The sequence below is a fragment of the Podarcis vaucheri genome (genome assembly GCF_965113315.1).
Source record: "Podarcis vaucheri genome assembly, chromosome: 1".
NCBI lineage: Eukaryota > Metazoa > Chordata > Lepidosauria > Squamata > Lacertidae > Podarcis > Podarcis vaucheri.
The window spans coordinates 109689263-109707162 of record NC_138759.1 but is presented as its reverse complement, the minus strand read 5'-3'; the positions used below and the strand labels follow the sequence as shown (position 1 = coordinate 109707162).

Sequence of the window (17900 nt, the reverse complement as noted above, 5' to 3'; positions counted from 1 at the left end):
GATGCCCGGCCGCAACACCACCCACCATGAAAGGCGAGTGGTCCTGCTATTAGAGGATAATATTCTGAAATGGGATTTAAAGTTTTACATCGGAAAGAAGAAAAACTGGATGCTAATTCAGTTAAAATCTTGATGTGGCTGTGACAACCGCCTTTCTGACACAGCTTCCCATTTACAAAGTAATCAGAAACTGAAATGTGTGGTGTAAATGTAATGCACATATGATGAATCAACACATCTGCTTGCATTTTTGGAGTCGTCTTAGGGGGGTTGGTAAGAACTCTGCTTGGAAGTGTGGCTATAGAGGCTCATTATGAGCTTCTGAATTTCAGAATGTAAAACTCCGCTCATCCCAGATAGTGTCTAGAGATAGAAAGGGTAGAGAAACTGATGAGTAGGAGGTTCTACATGAGGGCGATGTCAGGAATGCATCCCATCAAATGATTTTTCCAAATTTCCCAAGACTATTCCTCCATGTTTTATTAAGAAGTTTACATGAATGCTGATAATTAACAATCGGCTTTCTACACTTCCAACATAAAATGTTTTTCTTATGACATGGTTACCACAGTGAACCCAAAGTACATTGACTTCTTCTGTGTTTGTGGCTTGTATAAAGCAGCACCCATGTTGGTTGAGATGATTTTATCCATGCCCAGGAACATCCTATACAACAAGCATAATGTGTGAAGCAGGACTTAGGCTGCAATCTCCACTTACCTGGAGGTAGACCTGTTGAATTCTTTGGGCTTATTCTTGTGTAGACACCATTAGAATCACACTGTAAGTATGTCTTTTAGCACATTGTGATGGCTAGTAATACTGCTGGGAACACTTCTTTGTTACAAAGGACCAGAAAAAGAATACTGTGAGGCAACAAGAATAAACAGTTCCAGTCAATATTGCATTTCCCTTTTCACTCTCTAACGACAGCTGTGTTAATTTCTTTTCTGTTTCCCCTGTGGTTTCACAAGGAAATGAAGAAACAATACAAATCAATGTTCGTCAGACTGAAGATTATCCAGTTGACCTCTACTACCTCATGGATCTTTCAGCTTCCATGCATGATGATCTGGAAACCATTAAGGAACTGGGTTCTACCTTGTCAAAAGAAATGTCTAAACTGACAAGTAACTTTCAGCTGGGTTTTGGGTCTTTTGTAGAAAAACCAGTTTCACCATTCATTAACACCGTGCCAGAAGAAATCAAGAATCCTTGCCAGTGAGTAGCAAAAACATCTAGTTCAAATACATTTTGGATCAGATTTCTGTCCTTTTCAGGGGTAGAATTTAGTTTGGGTCTAGGGGGCAGGGTAGCCAGTTACCTTCATTTTCAATGGTGCTCCAGTCTCTTTAGTTGCTATTTTCTTGGGGTATCAGTATTTCACCTTTTACTTGTGTTACATTAATTGAAAACAATAGAAATGTGGGCAGAGCTATCTAAAAGTGTGGGAAGAAGGAGAACCAAAGGCAGATGAACCATCTTTTCCTATACCCTTAGCTCAGTAAAGCAAAGGCTGCCAAGGTTTCCATGGTGGTGAGCAATGTCTCCACAGATAAGTCTCTGTCTCTAACCTTGGAGAGACAGTCTCTGAAACATCCTGTAGTTTCTTGGAGGCCTTCCCAAGAACCGTTGGATTGGCACCTGAAAAAATTATCTTTCAGATTACTTTTTATTTTTTAATTTTAATCAAACAATTATACATGAATGTGTATTTGTGTGTAGAGAGACAGACAGACACACAGAACAAAAGTAGATGGTATGAGTCCTTATGTTTGCCAATAGACTTATACTTCAATCCTGGAAGGATAAATACCCACTATCCATTGCACAGTGTTTTGAGGACCTTACCACCTTTGTTACATTTGAACATATTTTTATGAATGCCAGTTTCATGTGGATACCTATTTGGGCATCTGGAGGACTTTTATCATACTGTTTGTTTAATTTTAGAAGGAAGAACTAGTGGCTATTTTGTTCTCAATGTGAGGTGACAGTGTGCATATTTTTTCAGCCATTTTCTAATCTATCTTTTTATTTGTTAAATATGACACTTAAAAGAATTGTGGAATGCTCTCCCCAGAGAGGTTCGCCTGGTGCCTTTAATGTCTATTTTTAGGTACCAGGTGGAAACATCCTTCTTCAACTAGGCCTTGGGCTAATTAATATTCTAGAGCCTTTTAAATGTGTCTGTGGGAAGGGTGGGTATTGTTTCGCTGTTTTGTTTTTAATTATTTGCTTGTTTTTATCTTGTATTTTATTCTGTGAACCACCCTGAAATCTTATGATGAAGGGAGGTATATAAATCTAATAAATCATCATCATCATCATCTTTATACTGGCTTCTGCTTGTGCAGTGCCTTAAATGAATATGGCCAAATGCAACTATTATGTTATTCCACCCCATTCATTTTAGTGCAGAGCAAAAGCAATAAAAAAACCATAATCTTATATGTATTATTCACAGTCTGAAAGTAACAACAATGAATACTGATCATATTCACTGGATTAATCTCCGTTCCAGACATGGGATGAATAAATGAAAGCCTGCAATTTCTGCAGCCATTTCCATTTTTGTTGGGAATCTGAGTGATTTGATGCAATGTGTTGGTTGCCTCACATCATCTTATGTGTTGCCTCCTTCTTCTTGAGTTAGACTTTTACCCCTTGTCTCTCCAGAAGCAATTCCACTGATACCAACTACATTTTCTGCTTTTAACATAGCCTGAGTAGATATTTTTCACTGCTTTAATAGTTTTGACCCCTTTCTCCCTGCTGTTTGGAATCTGTCCTTACCTGGATTTGGTACAATCTGGTTGGGATGCTAATTCTTGAACATTTTTGAGCATATTTTGCCTCAGTTGGAGGTAGTGATCATTTTTATAGCATTAGTTGTGAATGATGAGAGCTTTTACAAATTATAAGGCTAGGGGGAATGTTTTGGGCTGATGGATAATTGATGTGTTGGTCTGGAACAGATGAATTTAAATCCCACTGCAGTTGTAGAATACTGAGACTCTGTAACAGTCAAGTCTTGTGAAGTCTCTGTAGCACCCTGCTTTATGGGATCATTATAGATTTAACTTCTGATCAAATAAACACCGTAAGAACATTTAAAAGATCCGTTTTTGTCATATAGCTAGGGTGTAGAAGCTGAAAGTATCTTTACAAAGACTACAAGCCTTCTTTAAGCTATTACTGAGTGTATGCTAACCTACAAGCATTTGTGGGTAAATAAAGTTACACAGTAGAACATTGTAAATAGCAAAGTGCCGTGCTGTATGTTTCATTAATAAGAATTTTCATGTGATCTGCTGTGTTAATTGTGTGTCTGTGTCTGCAGAAGTGTCCCACATGACTGCTCTCCAACATTTGGATACAAGCACATTCTGTCATTGACAAATGATGCTGAAAGGTTCAACGAAATTGTGAAAGAACAGAAAATCAGTGCTAATATAGATACTCCAGAGGGAGGATTTGATGCAATTATGCAGGCAGCTGTGTGTAAGGTAAGGAAATCTAACTCAAAACTCTTTAGGTAAGTTCTGTTGCAGTGTTCACCATAGTAAACCACTTCTCACAGAGTCCAGGTTTATCTAACATGAGCTGGACTGAAATCTTAACTTCCACTTTATAAACGCTGGTGCCAAGAAAGTCCTCTCAGCAGCATCTGGTAGCCGGTGGTACAATCAAGAGGGCCTCTGATGCTGACTGTAAGGCCTGAGATGGTTGGTATTGGGGAGAAGACCTTTTGGGTATTTGGGTCCCAAGCTGTTTAGGATTCCACATGCCTAGTACTAGGGATGGAGAAGAAATTTGATTCAGTTTGCATTTAAAGGAGAAACTGCAAATGTTGTACTTTCCGAAGCAATATGTGAACTGAAACACAGCCATCCTTCAAAATTTCCACTTCTCTGAATTTTGCAGTTCTCCAACCAAGTAATGTGTACAAAAATGCCAATACTAGGGTAAAGTGTGCATATAAGTGCATATATTAATGCAGATAGCATTCAAAATGCATTATATTAGGCAAGGTTGATTTGCAAAAATGTGTGTATTGGAAGAAATTCGCACTACAATTCCAATGAATTTTCATGAGGACATTAAAACAACAACACCACAGGTTGATGTAGAAAGCTTACTAGGAAAAAAAGAAACAAAATTGACAGATTTGCCCATCCCAGCTAGTACTAACACTCTGAAATGGGCCTGATAGCTTGCCAGCAGCCAGCACAGTACATTCAGGACTGGTCATACATGATCCCCTTGGGCTGCCCCACATCACTCATTTGGCAGCTGCATTCTGCACTAGCTGCAGCTTAAGGGCAGCCCCACATAGTGCATTTGCATAGTCCAGATGGAAGGTCACTAGAGCATGGACTGTTATGAAGCAAGACAATGATATAGAAGTACTGTACTCATATATTAGCAATGTATCTGCTACCATAATCTGTTTACATTTTTGTTGCAGGAAAAAATTGGGTGGAGGAACGACTCATTGCATCTGCTGGTCTTTGTGAGTGATGCCGATTCCCATTTTGGGATGGATAGCAAACTGGCAGGAATTGTAATTCCAAATGATGGAGAATGCCACTTGGATCATAATAATGAGTATTCCATGTCAACTGTTTTGGTAATATGCTTCAAGTTTTACACTTTACTCTTCTAGAAATTAATTGTATGTGCAATGTGCACATTCACAGAAAACAAATGAAAGGACTACTGGGGCCATTCCCAACTGAATTTGAATAATGCTATCGGACATACTTAAATCGTAGAATGCTGGGGGGAGGGGCAGGAATCCATCTGAGAACTAAAACATTTATTATTTTATTTTACTTGCCTGCCTGCCTGTCTGTCTACCTAATTATATTGCTATCCCACCTCTCTACTGTTGTGGAATCTAAGGCAGCATGCATGTGATCATCCATCCAGACACTGACCAGACCCAGTCCTACTTCAGGAAGGTGGTGGTCTCACCTGACTTCAGACTATACCATGGAACCCACATTCCTTTTCAGGAGTGTAGAAAGCAACCACCTCTCTTCACATCAGTGTATCAGTCCTTTTTTTAAATACATAGAGCCCTGGATTTCTTTCGTAAATGGCACTGCATGAATGCCAGTAGGGCAGCTCTGTAGCAACTCATATAATAAGATATGCTACTTGAGTTTTGAGTTGTCACCTGTTTTGTTACAGGCATGGTTTCTGTAGTTTCTTTTTATTAGGACTTCAACACAAAGACATTTTAACAGGTGAAGTTTTTTTAAAAAAAAATCCCTGGAGATAAGTGTTCGGCAACACATCACTGGATAAATTAGCATGCGTTGGCCTGGTGTTGAAGAGCCATGTGCAGGACTGTAAAATATAACAAATGTGACTTTTCACCAGAGGCATATATGAAGGCTATACATAGTTCCAACTAATCCAGAGATGAGCACACAGAGGCCTCAGTTTCTAGACTCTTCTGTGTTACCATCTTCTTTTGATAAGCCAAGAGACAGCAAAGCCACGTTTTTGATTTAAAGTTTAACTTTTGCTTGATTTATTTTTCTTTATCTTTGTCTTCAGGAATATCCAAGTTTGGGACAATTAATAGACAAGATTGTGCAAAACAACATTTTATTAATTTTTGCAGTGACAAAGGAACAGGTTCCTTTGTATAAGGTAAGAGACATATTTCTTACTTGATCCTCCTTTTCATGTTTGTTAAGATGGCACATCAGTACAAAAAGCACTGTAAAGCTTCCAACATCCTCTAATTAAGGATCCTAATCTCTTTTATAGTAGCATAGATTCAGCACACATAGGCACTTAGTCTAATTCGACACTAAAAATATGGAACCAAGCCTTATTTAGCAGAAGAACTGCATGCTCTACAAGACACAAAAAATAGAGGTACTGTTTTTAAGAAGAGGGGAACAAAAATGCCATAGAAAGTATAACAATAGAATAGGGGTTCATACATTATAAAACTTGGTATAATGTTCCCAATGAACAGAGGAAGTCACTTGAGAACTCTGATACAAGGATAAAACTGATGAAGAGATTCTGAAATGTGATGCTTTTTATAACAAGAGTGGTAGCCCACTCAGATAGTGAGGGATGTAGCATTCCAAAGGAAAATGGAATTTTGCAGTCATTGAGAGGTGTTTAGTGTTTCAGGATGAAATAATACTGCAGAGACTGAACGGAAGCCAGGGACTCCTTATCTAAAAACATATCCACTCAATATTTTCCCTTCAGTTCTGAAAGTCCTGTGTTCCCCTGGATATAATGCTCAGCCCATGCAATGAATGCTTTCTGAACAACACAGTCCAGACCACATTTCTGCTCCATAATAATGTCATGTGTGGCTTAGAAGGCTCTCCCTTGTCTCACAGCACTAATATCCCTGTACCAAAGACATTATAGCTCCTGTTGCAGATTATGTACCATATTTTATTTTATCCCTCCCTCCCACAAACACATTTAAAAGACTGTAAAATATTAATCAGCCAAAGGGCTGGTTGAAGAGGAATGTTGTCACCTGTCGCCTAAAAATATATAATGAAAGCACCAGGCGAACCTCCCTGGGGGGAGAGCATTCCACAAATGGGGAGCCACTACAGAAAAGGCCCATTCTCATGTTTCCACCCTCTGGACCTCACGTGGAGGAGGCACAAGAAGATATATTTATATTATTTATATTATGACATTTTAATGTGTATTTGAGAGGGGAGAGTATGTGTGTGCGTGCCAGTGGTAGGTGTGCACACACTTGTGTACACACAGCTCCCTTCTCAGTTAACCTGTGCAGATCACCTGAGGAGAGGCATTGTGAATGATCTGATGACTGAGGAGGGGAGGGAAGAAGAGCAGAGGCCAGGTCTGTCCCTCAAACCGGGTGCAAGTCTCTCCTGCCTTAGAGGAAATAGGCTGCTGAAACTTTGAGCTTGAATGCTCCTCGCTTCTGTGCAACCTGGAGAAGGAGATCGTATGTATCTGCTTCTCGACTTAAACTATCAGATGTTGTTTCCAAATCACAAACTGTAGTTAAACTATGGATTACTGGAGCAACAAGATCAAACCATGGTTTCTGATCCTGGCTTGTTTCAATAAACCATAAGCATAATGACAAACCTGTTCAAGAGACAAATGACTCCAGTCGCCTCAAAGCTGCAGGTTATTGAGCCTGAATGAACTTGTGCAGCTGAGAGGCTTCAGGAAGTAAGGCTAAGTGCTGCTCCACCAACAGAGACAGAGGTGCACTGTGGAGAGCCAACACTTTCTTAGCTAGAAGCCCCCAGACACACAAAGGAAAGCTCCACTAGTGGAGTGGGTGAAAATGGGATGTGCTGTGGGCAGGCATAAAGATGCCGCATCCAAAGCACCGTAATTTCCCCAGCACACCTCCATTAATGGTAGGATTCTTATGTCAATCCAAGGGCTGGTATAGAATCATAGAACTGTAGAGCTGGAAGGGACCATAAGAGTCATCTGGGCCAACGCCCTGCAATATAGGCATCTTTTTGCCCAGTATGGGGCTCAAACCCATGACCCTGAGATTAAGAGTCCTATACTCTACTGACTGAGCTATCCCAGTGGGTAATTAAAGCAGCCCCCAAAACCTCCCCTGCCCACAGTGAAATGGCATAGTGATAGTTTTGGTGGTTGTTCCACCATCAAATCTCACCTGGCACCCCATGCCCACTGCTAGTGCCCCTATGCCCATGCCTATTCTCTGTCCCAGCAACCCATATATGAATAGTAGGGTTGCCCTGTAAGAAACTGATCTCTGCAATTCGTGTATCATTAGAATTAAGATTTCTTGCTGAACAAGGGACTTATTATTTAGTTAGACACAATCGCAGGTGCAGTTTGACCCTAGATGTCACTCCATATGTGGAGATACACAATGGAAGCCCTCACTGTATCTATGTGAACAGATTTGGACCACCATGTATGAATACAAACAAGGAATGTCTACCTCCAAAAGCTCAGTTTCCAGCAAGTGTCAGTCAATTAGTATTGCACACAGACAAGATTTCCATACATATAAAGAAGGGTATCTTTAGAGAGAATGCTGGTGTAAGCTGCAGCCCTCTTCTCATACAAATCTCCTGTAGAAATAGACTGGAATACAAGTAAAAGCCCCCAAGATTAGATCTAACAGCTCGAAATAACTGGCATCACAAATAGAGGGTTATGTTTTCTGTGGAATGACTGAGAGTGGTGTTATGCTACAGTTAACAGAAATCCTTTTCATTTGTTTGCATTAAAATATATACTGTTTAGATAGGTAGATAGATATTATAAAATTAGTATTTTTAAAATATGTATATGCAATCTATAAACATGTTCTCAGAGGGGTTTATAGCTATACAGTAAAAACAAATCAGAAATGCAAATATAAATCCATAAAACCACCAAGAACATCATTTTTAAAATGCACAGTCCAGGAAAAATTAATTTAAAGTAGGAACAGATTTAAAGGTCTAGGACAGTTTTTAAAAAGAAAAAGAATGAAGTATTTTTATAGTGCCAAACTGCATCAAGGTAGGCACCAGACAAGCCTTTCTGGAGAGAATGTTACATAACCAAGGTGCCACCACTAAAAAGATCCTTTGTCCAATAGCACCTCACCTGAAGAAGCAGCCTCATATGTGCATATGGAAACAAGTGATCCTAGAAGTACCCTGTTCCCAAGTCATACAGCCATACCTCGGGTTGAATGCGCTTTGGGTTGAGCACATTCGAGTTGCGCTCTGCGGCAACCCATAAATAACGGAGCGCACTACTTCCCGGTTTCACTGCTTGCGCATGAGCAGACGCTCAAAATGATGTCATGCGCATGTGCAGAAGCAGCGAAAAGCGACGCACACAGACGTGCCATCGCTAGTTACATTTGCTTCTGGATGTGAACAGGGCTCCGGAACGGATCCCGTTCATATCCAGAGGTACCACCGTAGCCTTAAAGGTCAAAACCCTGAGCCTGAATTGATTTGGAAACACAGTGAGCCAGTGAGCTGGCAAACAGCGATTAATATGCTCATATCCCCCTTCCCTCCCCAAGCCCAATTAGCAATCTTGTAGCTATGTTCTGAATGAAATTAAGTTTCTGGACCACCCTCAAAAGCAGTCCCATCTAACCCATATTGCAGTAGTCCACATATAATTATTACAACTTCCACTTATCCAACAAAGCAGGGCTTGAATCTATCATTAATTCATCCTGGAAGTTCTGTTCTGTCATTTAAATCAAAAGCATTGCATTCCAGGCATGTTACAAACTTGTTCAAATCAGCTCTATTTATTTATACACTTAGATTCAGTTATCCTGTTTCACTGTTCTCCAATTGTGTATTGGGGTGTGCTAGTTTAAAAATCTACTGGTAATTACAGCTTCCTGAATTCACTGGGCTTGCTCACACTCTAATTATTTACCTGCTCATTGCTTCAGTTGTGTGAGTGGCATGATTCCTCCCCCCCCCCTTTCTTTCTGCTCTATGTAGGTTGGTTATTCAAGTTGTACTGTATCCTCTTACTGTTACTTAGTTGCTTTTAGACATTATGTTCTTTGTTGGGTTTTAGTTGAAAATGTCATTCAGCAACAATGTGTACTCTGTTTTAAAGAGAAATAACAAATACCAGCGGTATATTCTGAGACTGGTAATTATCTGGAGTGACATATACCTTTATTGCCCAAGATGTAAAGAGATACAGCCTGATCCTATGTATGCTTATTCAGAAATAATTTCATTTAGAGCTGAGATTGCAGTTTTAGATATGTCCAAGGGGATGCATGTTCCAAAAGACACTTTGTGTTTTACTCCTTAAACCCTGGGTCTGTCTAATATATCATGCTCTGCTTTTGAAGTTCCCCTCAATTTCAAAAGTGAATTTCCAGATGCAACCAGTGGGACACCTGTTCAAATAAACAAATTTACCATCTCCTAGGCAGGTGAAATTAGTTGTGCATTTCTTTGGATCCTGGACACTAGAGTCACACATAATAGCTGTGTTTGAACATAAGGCCAAGCCATGGCTTCTTTAAAACTTGGTTTGTTCTATTAATCACAGGTGGTCTCACAGAAAAGCAAATAAGCCATTACAGTCATACCTCAGAAGTCAAACAGAATCTATTCCAGAAGTCCGTTCAACTTTCAAAACATTTGGAAACCAAGGCACGGCTTCCAATTGGCTGCAGGAAGCTCCTGCATCCAATTGGAAGCCAGGGAAGCTGTGTCAGACTTTCGGGTTCTAAAGAATGTTCGCAAACTGGAACACTCACTTCCAGGTTTGCGGCATTCGGAGCCAAAATGTTTGACTTGCAAGGCATTCGACTTCCGTGGTACGACTGTATTTGTTTCTCCAAAGCTTGGTTTGTGCTCTTAGTGCTGCTGCCTTATTCATGCCTCTGTAGTTTGGCAAGTGTCCAGGGTGGGGTGGCCAAACCATGGTTAAACAAGTTTATTGAGTTTGGATACAATAGCAAAAGATTGTCTTTAAGAGACATGATTCATATGGTGATTAGTTGCCATAAAGCAAACCACATTTAATCAGCTGGGTTCAGTTTGGACATGCAAACAAGCCACACTTTGGCTAAACAAATCATGGTTTTGTCTTATGGGTGAACCAGGATGTAGCAACACAAAATATTAAAAACAGGCCTATTACAAAATGATTCTTTTTCCACTTGTCCCATTTTCTTAAATAGCTTTGACTATATTCCAATATTATTTCTTCCAGTAATGGATTTCTGTTCAGTGAGATTGCACTGATGGAAATAAAGTGATCCCTAATGAGTTATGTCATGCTGTAGTTTGGCAATGTGCCAGGAAAAGACTGCACTATTTCAGAGTCAGACTTCACAATTTCTCACTTACAATCTATGAACTGTATTTTTTTTCCTGAAATGTAATGCCAATATACTCTAATAATCATCTTCCAGAGTACCTGGGCACAAGTATTTGTCAAGTGCAACTGCATGCTAGAATGTGAAATATATTTAATCCTGCTGACTTTGCACTGTAAACGTAAGGCATGAAATATTTTTGTTACATTGCTAAAATGTTATGGTATGTCAGCAGGATCATAATGCTGTCAGCAGTACAGAGCACAAGAAAAGTATGAAGAAATCAAATGGTCAGAGTTTATAGATACATTTAGCGCAGCTTTACACATGACACTACACAGATGCTTTCTGCATTTCCTGTCCAGTGGTACCACAAGTTACATACGCTTCAGGTTACATACACTTCAGGTTACAGACTCCGCTAACCCAGAAATAGTACCTTGGGTTAAGAACTTTGCTTCAGGATGAGAATAGAAATCGTGCTTTGGGAGCGCAGTGGCAGCAGTGGGAGGCCCCATTAACCAAAGTGGTGCTTCAGGTTAAGAACAGTTTCAGGTTAAGAACGGACCTCCGTAACGAATTAAGTACTTAACCCGAGGTACCACTGTATCTGTAATGTGCAGATATATGGTAAATCCTATAATGACCAACATACACTCTGGACTTTAAAAAGAAAACACTCTTCTCCTTATTTTGTCTCACTTCCTTGTAATGCCAAGCACTTTCTCCAGCATCAGCACCCAACTAAGGAGAAAAGGATGGTGGCGGTGGGGTGGAGAGAAAATACTGCAGGGTGGTAATCCATGGATGGAGAATCCTACATTATACTTGCCTTTTGCTTTAACCTGTAAATTGATAATCCTATTGAAACATATAAGACAATATCCCACTTATGCTCACACAACACAGCTTCCGCTCCTCCCTATCCAGTTTTCTGCACACACACACGCACGCGCACACACACACACTCACACCAATCTGCTCCAGAAGGTTTGGAGCAGATTCTGGGGTTTTACAGGAAGCTGGAGGGAGGAAAGGGGAAGTCAAAAGGGGTTTCAAGAAAAGCATTCAAGAAACATGTTTGTTTTCACCAATTATAGATTACCTTATTATAATTTTTGTGACCATAATTGTGTTTTGCAGAACTATGCTAATCTTATTCCTGGAGCTACTGTTGGAAAACTCCAGATGGATTCTGGAAATGTTCTCCAGTTGATCATTGATGCATATAAGGTATGAATGCATATCTGAATAATAATAATGGTAGTAGTAGTAGTCGTAGTTCTGAATGCCTGTGGAAACTTAGTGATTTGGTGCAAATAAAAATTTGGTCACACTCTTTTTTTGGTGTGTGAAACATTTGTTATGCACAGATGTCAAACAAAGAAACCACACAGAGAAAAGTTCCAGAATCAAAAAAGATGTAATAGAAAAATGCAAGAATTATATTATTGATGAACAGTTTGCCTTGCTATAGCTATGTGATTATTATGCCCCCCCCCCACTGCCACCCAAGACTTCTTAAGAAGTAGAATGCAGTCAGTAAATTATGGTTTTGACAATATTTGTCAAATATATAAGCTCCTATTTGACTGATGCCCCCAATGTTCTCAAAGCAGTGTACAATAAAGCAATTAAAACACAGTAATAGTGTTTTTAGGGTGTGTGTTTTAATTGTGTAGCTTTCCCTGTGTTTCTGCCCACATTTAGCCGGTGAGAAAGATAAAACTGGAAAAACATATATTGCAAACAGTCAGAGTCATTTGCTTAGATTATAGGCACAGTTCACAGCTCCATCTATAAGCATGTGCTTTCGCTTACTATTATTTATTCGGCTGCTTGCAACTTTGAATAATCTTATTTCATTTCATATTCCATACTTTCCTGGGAAATGGAAAGTTCCAGGCAACTTATGAGATCACTTTCCTTTGGAGCAGAAAGTACTTGTGGTGTTTTTCGTAATACCCATTATGTACAGATGTATACCAAAACAAGTAGAGGTGCGCATGGCAACCGATATGCGTGACAGGAATGTAGGAATCCGCCTTATACCAAGTCAAACCATTGTTTCATCTAGCTCAGTATTGTTGACACTTACTGTCAGTGGCCCTTGAAGGGTTCAGGCAAGAGTCTCTCCTAGCCCTGACCTACCTGCAGATGCCAGGAAATGGACCTAATGCAAATTATGAGCTTCATTCCTTCCCCTAAAATACAGCCTTAAAACTCAATTCCTACCAAGTAATAAACCCATGTACCTCCAACCAAAAAACCATTAAAATAAGAAACAAGTATTTTTATCTTTTCTCCATCCCTGACAGAAGAGTGTAACAATTTTTAGAAGCCTAGAGTATGTAAATGTGACTTTAGGAATCACTACTTTGAATGACCAGGTCACACCAACTCTGCTGTGAGAAAATACTTACATAGGATTCTTTTCACAAAGGTATATAAACAATGATTTCTATACCAGATCTGTTTTATAAAACTAAAATAAAGTAGAAAATTTGCAACTGTGGTTAGAAGTGAGTTTGCCAACTGTAGTTTGGTTTAACTATGGTTAGTGAAAATGCTGATGCTGATGTAATACCAAACATCAGGGATGCCAACCTGAATTAAATGTTGAGGGGCAGGTAAGCCCCACCCACATAACTGATCACATGCACACAGTTTGGGGTGGCCAGAGGGAACTTGGTCCCTAGGAAGGAGGATGATACTGTGTGAACCCATGGGGTGCTTGCTCTTGATTGCCTGACTGTGGTAAACAGATGATGCGGTGCTTCCATCACAACAGGATAATATATTTAATTTCACTTCACTTCCAAATGTAATTCCTACTACAAAAATATTGGCGCTTTCCCCCATGCCTCCATTCTGCCACCCCATGTCACCAGCAGTACTATGTAATTCAGTAATGTATTTGTCCCAAGAAAAATAACTTCACCATTCCGCCTCAGTGCGTTCGTAAGGGGGAGGGGGAGGAATCATAATTGTCATTTGCCCTCAGAAGGATAATCATGCTGAAGTTTCTTGAGTCCTTGGATTTCTGCCACAATTTTAAAGTGGAAAGCTCTAAGTTATTATTATTCACAGATGTGTTGGCTTTTAAATTCTTCAGAGGAAGTGAGCATATGAGAGAGCTGTCAAAATATTTGTTGTAAGACGTTCTCCTATTCCCTTCCAACGTAAGTCACAGCCTCCAGCGAGCATGTCAGTACGTGCCTTGAGAGGTTAAAAACTGCAAAAAAAATCTGAAGTGATGTTTTGTTTCTTCAAAGCAGACATTTCAGTCAAAGTCTATGTGAAGCACAGACTGGCGCGGGAACACAAAGTTATTAAATAAGACCACACGGAGACCCCTTTACCAGCAGTTGACTCTCTTTAGCAGTTAATGTATATAAGACTGAAGAGAAGTAAGTTAAACTGCAAACACAGGTTTTGCATATTTCAGCTATAAAATGAAATGTTGCAAGACTCGCTGAGCAACATTTTCCTACTGCATGCTTGCTCATGTATCTTAGAAACCTTCAAGGCTTTCACCTGAGGATCACTAAGATCATTCAGGCATAATTCATTTAAATTCAACCTAGTGTTCATCCATTGTCTTTTCTCACCAAATAAATTACATTTGGAAGTTAACTTTGCCCACTCTGAATGTTTGCAATGTGACCAGGGCTAGAAGAAAATTCTTTATAAAGATAAAGGCATAACAGATCAGCCTGCGATTAGAATCACCCAGATTTCAGACACTGAAAAAAAAAGTATTATCAATCTTTATTTCATAGAATTGCTGAGTTGGAAGGGACCCTAAGCTCTTTTCAGTCATTCATTCATACAGAAGCAATAGAAGCAACAGAAGCAATTCATCACCCGCAACCTACCCATTTTCCTGCAAATGTCTGTAAGGGGATGAGGGTACCAATCAGAAAATTTGGTTCAGACTTTGATTTTGTACTTCTGAAAATAGCCCAGTCCCAAGCACTTTGAGGCTGCCCAATTTGGTACAGGCCCAAATTTGAACCCCATTTAGAAAAATAAAACTTCATGCCTACCCCATTCACTAATGATTTTTACAAGGCAACTGAAAACATCTTTTTACAGGCATTTAGGTGAGCACCGCAGGCTGCTTGAGTTTATTTTAAATTGCAGCTGAAATATCTTAGTGGCAAAGTTGTTTTTATTGGCATTTTGAATTTTGATGTTTTTTAGACTTGTTGTACACTGCCCTGAGATCCTTTGGGACAAAAGGCAGTCTAGGAAAAAAATGGTACATAAATAATTAAAAACAGCATAAAAACGTGAGTGAGAGAGATTAAAACGATCTTAAAACTTAAATGGGTTTTAATTCGTTTCTGAAGGTTTTTTAATTAAGTTTTCCAAAATTTCACACATAAATTTCAATAAATAACAAAAACTTTTTTTTTTACTTCCCACCCCTTTTTTCATTGTGTTTCTGTTTCTCTCCCTCTGCTGCACACTATCTTCTATCTCTTAAACCTTAACAAAACTACTATAGTAGTAACTACTATAGTAGTAATCTTCACCCCCTTCAAATCCTGCTTACGAAAAACTTAAATGGGTTTTTAAAGTCCTGGGAAAATAAAAAAAAGGTATTCAGTGGGTACTGAAATGATGTCAAATGAAGTTCCATGTGAGCCCCTCTCTGTGGAAGGCATTCCGCATACTGAGAAGACCCTCTCTTCCACAACCACCTGCTGAACGTCACCTGGCAGGGCAACTTGGAAAAGGGCCTCCCAAGATGTTAGTTTCCCAAATGAAATGACATTGTTCCAATCATTATGTCCTTAAGGCACTCCGGTCAGAAATCGAGCTGGAGGTGTTGGGAGACACAGATGGGGTAAACCTTGCTTTCACTGCCATTTGTAACAACAACACTGCTTTTCCACACCAAAAGAAATGCTCTCACATTCAAGTGGGAGAGGTGGTAAGTAGGTTCTGATTTCATAAATCATGTTTCTCATTGTAAATCTGATTATAACCTGATTCTAAGGAACAGTCAAGGTGTGTAGCAGCCTTCCCCAAGCTGGTGCCTTCCAGATGTTGTGGGCTACAACTCATATCAGCTGAGAGTTGTTATGAAGCCCCTATTCCCCTCACAGGGCTGCAATTCACAGAGTTCCCTGCGAAGTTCCTGCATGCAGAATGTTTTGCACAGTCCTCGGAGCTCAGTGTCAGAGAATTCCGACATTGGACTGAGCTGGAATTGACTTAATGCTGTAACAGAATTTTCTTTTCTTTGCCTCCAATTATAGTTTTCTTCTTTTTAAAAAAGAAAAAGAAAAAAGAATTCTCCTACTGGATACTATGTTAAATTGATTTTAAAATTGCATAAAAGCGAATGCTTCCTTCTTGTGTTTTCCATTGTGTGCCGTGCAATGTTTATGCATGTTTGCTCAGATGTAAGTCCCCAAGCAATTGCTTATACCCTGCAAAAAAATGTTCTTGTGATTGTGTTGTATGGGGCTTACTTCAAAGTAGGCATGCCAAAGTTTGTACTGCTGTTGTTATTATTAAAATTTATATACTGCTTAATACTTAAGCCAGTCTCTAAGCAATTTACAAAATAACAAATACAACATGTATATAATAACAAACAATAAAACCAAAGAAACTACGTTACAATGCAATCAAACAATGAATCTTCCTCAAGCCAAAGACAGCATCACATGGCAAAACATCTTTAGTCAGGGATTTCTTTCTCCTTCTGCTTCCCATCAGCTGCGTTGGGGTGGGGGATGGATTCTAATGTGTGTTAACTCATGCTCTAATAAAATGTTAGGGTGATATCCAATAAAATAGTTCCGTTAGTTCAAAGATGTTTGACTGCACAATACAACTTCCCCTCTCCTCTCTCCACATACTGCCCCCATCCCCTAAATCCATTCTGGAATTCCCCAAAACCCTCCAAAGCAGATTTAGGTAGGGCGTGGGAACACATAGGGAAAGGAGAGGGAAGGGAAGTTCTGTTACATGAACAGAAATCCTTGCACTAATGGAACTACTCTCTTGAATACTTTGCTGATTTTGTTAGCTTATATTTTTAATATTTGTTCTTTTGCGTTTTTGTACACTGCAGCAATGAATGGTTAAATGCAGATGCCCCTCCTCCTTTCCTAGGTCAGTTTCAATGTGACTTTAAGCCTATCTGCTTGTGGGGAAAGTCCAAAGAACGTCATAATAAAGCCGGTGGGCTTGAATGAAGCTCTGGAAATTGAGATCCAGTCAGAATGCAGCTGCAATTGTCAGAAGGAAGCTGAAATGAACAGCTTCAAGTGCAATGGCGGACATGGTTATTTTGAATGTGGGGTGTGCACCTGCAACCCAGGCTACATGGGTCCTCACTGTGAATGTGGTGAAAAAGACTCACTGAGTACAGGTTCCTGCAAAAGTTCTCCAGAGGAGACCTCTTGTAGTGGAAGAGGTGACTGCTTTTGTGGACAGTGCATTTGCCACCCATCGGCATATGGACATATTTATGGGTCATTTTGTGAATGTGACAATTTCTCTTGTGGGAGATTTAGAGGACTGCTATGTGCAGGTAAGTCCACTGCAAACTGGCATTTTTAAAAATTATAAATAATAAAATAGAATAGAAGTTGGCAATTGAATATATGCTCTATTTCAAAAACAGTATTCAAGTATAAGCAGTATTCAAGTTTAAAACAGTATCCATTTAAAAATTCATATTGATTGTTCTTAACATGGTGTTTCAAGGAGCTCTTGCAGACTACTGCTGCAGTCCTAAACTAGGGTTGTCATGTGTCCTCTTTTTCCAGGACACGCCCTCTTTTTCAGGGGTAACATTTCTGTCTGGGTCGGGTTTTTTTTAAAATTGCCAAAATGTCTCTGACTATACTTTCTGGTTGAGACATAGACATAACTGCTGGTTGAAGACTTGCTTTCCTCTTCTCTTCTCCTGCCCCCCTCAGCAATATATCACAGCTTCTATAGCCTCCCTATAGTAGGGGTATTTAAAATGAGAGTCATCATAGCACCCCCTTTTTCTCTTCAAAATATCGCAACCCTATGACCTAAACACATTTAC

The 17900-nt window shown here is 39.6% G+C and overlaps 1 protein-coding gene across 2 annotated transcripts in view; it reads left to right on the top strand.

Annotated features, from left to right (window-relative positions):
• Positions 1-17900, top strand: part of ITGB6 (integrin subunit beta 6) — a 64263-nt gene that overhangs the window by 35811 nt on the left and 10552 nt on the right. For both annotated transcript variants that reach the window (XM_082198158.1, XM_082198159.1), the window contains 7 exons: positions 975-1221; positions 3344-3509; positions 4472-4633; positions 5572-5667; positions 11981-12070; positions 15645-15779; positions 16973-17393. In XM_082198158.1, coding sequence (XP_082054284.1) covers positions 975-1221; positions 3344-3509; positions 4472-4633; positions 5572-5667; positions 11981-12070; positions 15645-15779; positions 16973-17393 — 1317 coding nt within the window. The remainder of the gene's footprint in view (positions 1-974; positions 1222-3343; positions 3510-4471; positions 4634-5571; positions 5668-11980; positions 12071-15644; positions 15780-16972; positions 17394-17900) is intronic.